Here is a 3,715-nt window from a genome sequence, read left to right as displayed (position 1 = left end):
AATAAATATATATATATATTTTTTATATTTTTGTTAATTATATTTATATGTTAATGTTATTACTAATTTACTTTTGCAGGTTTCAATTCAAGAGCATCATGCAAACTTTTGTAGGTCTAATCCTAATCCAGATCATCAACCAGAACGTGCAGAACGTGCACAACGTGTAGAACATGCACAAGCACATGTAGAAGCTGAACCATCAATTATATATGATTGGAGTAATGTAAGTAAAACATAAGTAAAAAATAAAAAATAATAATATAAAATAATATAAAATAATATTATAAAATTATTTCTATCTTACATTGAACTTAAATATTTATATTCATCTGACTCTTCGATGCTCTCTAATTGATACAAACACACACACACACACACACAAATAAATATACATGTTTTTTAAATATTTTGATTAATTACTTTTATATGTTAATATTATTACTAATTTACTTTTGCAGGTTTCAATTCAAGAGCAAACTGTTTTCATGGAAACTGATTTCTAAATTTATAATAATTATTTGAGTACATAAGTAAAGTTTCAAACATATTGTTAAAGTATAATTACTATTTCATTAAGTTTGATCTGCAACTTTAAGTCATCAACTTTAGACAATGCATATCTTATGCATAACACTTGTTCGTAAGATAAAATATTTTTTGACAGACGTATATAGAGTGCAATGACAAAAAGGAATGTATCACATTGTAAAGTTAGTCCATTTTAAATCGTATTTTAAGAGATAATCTTAAAACAGCTAATAACACTGTAATTAACTTTTTTAGTTTATGATTATATAACACAAGTATAAAAATTTTATTATAAACACAATTTTTTACTTTGTCTTTTATAATTATTTATTATAAATTAAAATTTTAATCTTATTTAAATTTTACTTTTTGGAAAATTAAAAAAAAAATAGAAATTAAACAAATCTTACAATTAGGAATCTGTATAGTAAAAGCAAATAAAATGTATAAATATAATTACTTAATAACAATAAATAAGAAGTCAGCTATTAATAAAAAGTAAAATGTTAATAAGCAATATAACTTTTAGACTTTTAGAAAGGATATATAAATAATAAAATAAATGCGTGCGCGGAGAAGATCGCGTATAAATATATAAATGTATAAATATATGGATATATAAATATATAAACACATACTAATATGTGTTACACACACATATATATATATATGTAGATATATATATATATATCAGTGCTACAATATGGATTTGTTACAATTTTTGTCGCTGCATTTCCCTTGGCGCCATTCTTTGCATTATTGAATAATGTTTTTGAGATGAGATTGGATGCGAAAAAGTTATTGACCATGTATAGAAGACCGGTCGGACAGCGCGTGAGAGATATAGGCATATGGTACCGCATTCTTGATTCCATTTCCAAATTATCCGTTATTACTAATGTAAGTTTAATTTTTTATGCAAGGAAATAGAAATATGGAATTTAATAATTGTATTAAACATGAAGTTTATGATTTAATAATTATGTCAACTATTTTTTTAAATAGCATACTATCACTTCTATTTTTTCAGGCATTCATCATAGCTTTTACTTCAAATTTTATACCAAGGCTAGTTTATCGTATAACAATTTCTGATAATTATTCATTAGAAGGTTTCCTAGAGCATTCTCTGTCAAAATTTAATACTAGCGATCTGAAAAGTGGCACTCAACCTATGGCGTCATTAGGTCAAGCCCCAATCGAGATTTGCCGTTATCAAGATTACAGAGAATCACCAGACTCGCCAAACAAGTATGATTACACCATCATGTTTTGGCATATACTAGCGGCTAGATTAGCTTTTATCGTCGTTTTTGAGGTATGTTTTTTTATTCAAATATATGCTAATGTTTAGATTATTTGCTTTTCACATCGATCTATCTTCTTTCAATCAGTAAATGAAGAAGATAGTGTGTGTCGCACATTTATTGGGCTATTTTATATACAGTTACTACTAATAATTATTAATCATTATCATAATATATTATTTTGTGTATATTTCGCAGAATGTCGTGGCATTCGTGATGAACTTAGTACGATGGTGTATTCCTGATATAAGCCCAAAATTACGGGACAAGATACGTCGCGAAGCGTACATCACCAATGAGATTATCATACATCAAGAAGCATTACGTGCTCTGGAGAGGCCCGAGACTGATGTTGTAGAGCCAAGGATCACGCAAACTTATGTAGTCGCCAACGAAAGTACCGACAGATGGAATAGGGTTATGAGAGATTGTCTCTCGACTTCCGAACTCGATTTAGAGGTCCATGGGTGTCCTCTCTCCCCGGTTAATACAACTCCGCGTATTAGCCCTGCTGCAGTCTGAGCAAGAAAATTCGTCAAATTGATGCGAATCTATGCGGGTGTAATGTAATTTTCTGAAAACTATTAGATTAGTGCAAAAAGTATGTTGTTTTTGTCAAAATATTAACGATTAGACATGTATTTTACTCTCTCTCTCTTTCTCTCTCTTTGCTTCTATATAAATAATTGTTATTAAATAAAATAGTCACTATTATGATACATAGTCACCATATTTGATACACTTTTTAAAATTTTAGGCAAGAGAGAATATAATGAATTTTTTGTTTGTTTATATAAAACTTTGTATGAATAATTTTATATAAAAGTAAAACACTTAGTGCAAAAACGATAAATTTTTTGCATCAAGAATCTAAAAATATCGTGATTTTCGCTAGTCGTGAGATAATTCGTGAAATTTGACGGAAGAAGATATTATTTTTGAAAGTATATTTTAATGGAAGCCGCAATTCTAAGGCTGGGTTCGGGGAGCATGCTTTTAGCGCTACAACAATCCTCTGTCCTTATTCAACTTTCGGTAAGTAACAAAGATAAACGATACTTTTAGGGCGTAAGCATGCTCCCTGAACTCAGCCTAATTTTAGCTCTTTCTTTCCTCTTTCTAATTATAATAGATGCTATATGTAAGATGCATATGCTATATTTTTCATGGCGGAAATAAGAGTCTCTACAAATTTTATAAACTTTATTAGAAAATTAAGATTGAATTATTAGAGAGAGAATTGTGATATACATTTATTGCAACTATTATTTTGAAGCGATATTATAGTGCAATATGATAATGATATATCTATTACTGTTATTGCTAAAGTTTAAAATTTTTAATATCAATTATAATTATTAGTAACTTTTCTGGAATCTGTATTCTAATATTCTCAGTTATTCTTGTATATCACAAAAAGAATTTTGAATGTGTTATACATATACATATAACGAGAGAAGGGTGTGTCCTCTTTAATAAGATAGTTGTATAGGATGTCTCGTATCTAATGAATTGAACATGATGTTAAAAGACATCCTATATATACATATCGGAAATATAAATATATTTAGTAACTGGATTGTGCAAAAGATTGTGTTGTAAATTTATGTATATTTGTGTGTGTATGTACACATACACTCATGCATATACATATATTTTTGTGTGACAAAGAAACGCGGACTTTTCTGATAAAGATTATATAAACTGATATAAATTGTATTTTGAGAAGAATCTTTTATATTTATTTAACTAATTATATAGATCATTACTATGATATTTGCAGATTTATATTAAGATTCTCTTCTAGAATATTTTATATGAGATGAATGATCTTCCACAACATCTCTTTTATTGTTATACTGTAAAAATATATATTT

The 3,715-nt window shown here is 27.7% G+C and overlaps 2 protein-coding genes across 8 annotated transcripts in view; both read left to right on the top strand.

Annotated features, from left to right (window-relative positions):
* Window positions 1-1,126, top strand: part of LOC115233889 — a 4,824-nt gene extending 3,698 nt beyond the window's left edge. For 6 of the 7 annotated variants that reach the window (XM_029804520.1, XM_029804521.1, XM_029804518.1 and 3 more), the window contains 2 exons: window positions 80-226; window positions 462-1,126. In XM_029804520.1, coding sequence (XP_029660380.1) covers window positions 80-226; window positions 462-506 — 192 coding nt within the window. In that variant the 3' untranslated portion in view covers window positions 507-1,126. The remainder of the gene's footprint in view (window positions 1-79; window positions 227-461) is intronic. The other variant, XM_029804519.1, reaches the window with a different exon arrangement.
* Window positions 1,127-1,230: 104 nt separating this feature from the next.
* Window positions 1,231-3,707, top strand: LOC115233855 (anoctamin-2-like). Its single transcript, XM_029804471.1, has 3 exons — window positions 1,231-1,431; window positions 1,562-1,849; window positions 2,037-3,707. The coding sequence occupies exons 1-3, from the start codon at window positions 1,309-1,311 to the stop codon at window positions 2,358-2,360; spliced, it is 735 nt and encodes a 244-aa protein (XP_029660331.1). The 5' UTR covers window positions 1,231-1,308; the 3' UTR covers window positions 2,361-3,707.
* Window positions 3,708-3,715: the final 8 nt, after the last annotated feature.

The sequence above is a fragment of the Formica exsecta genome, unplaced genomic scaffold, assembly GCF_003651465.1.
Source record: "Formica exsecta isolate Colony F162 unplaced genomic scaffold, ASM365146v1 scaffold191, whole genome shotgun sequence".
NCBI classification, from domain to species: Eukaryota; Metazoa; Arthropoda; class Insecta; order Hymenoptera; family Formicidae; genus Formica; species Formica exsecta.
This window is presented reverse-complemented; position numbering and strand designations above follow the sequence as displayed.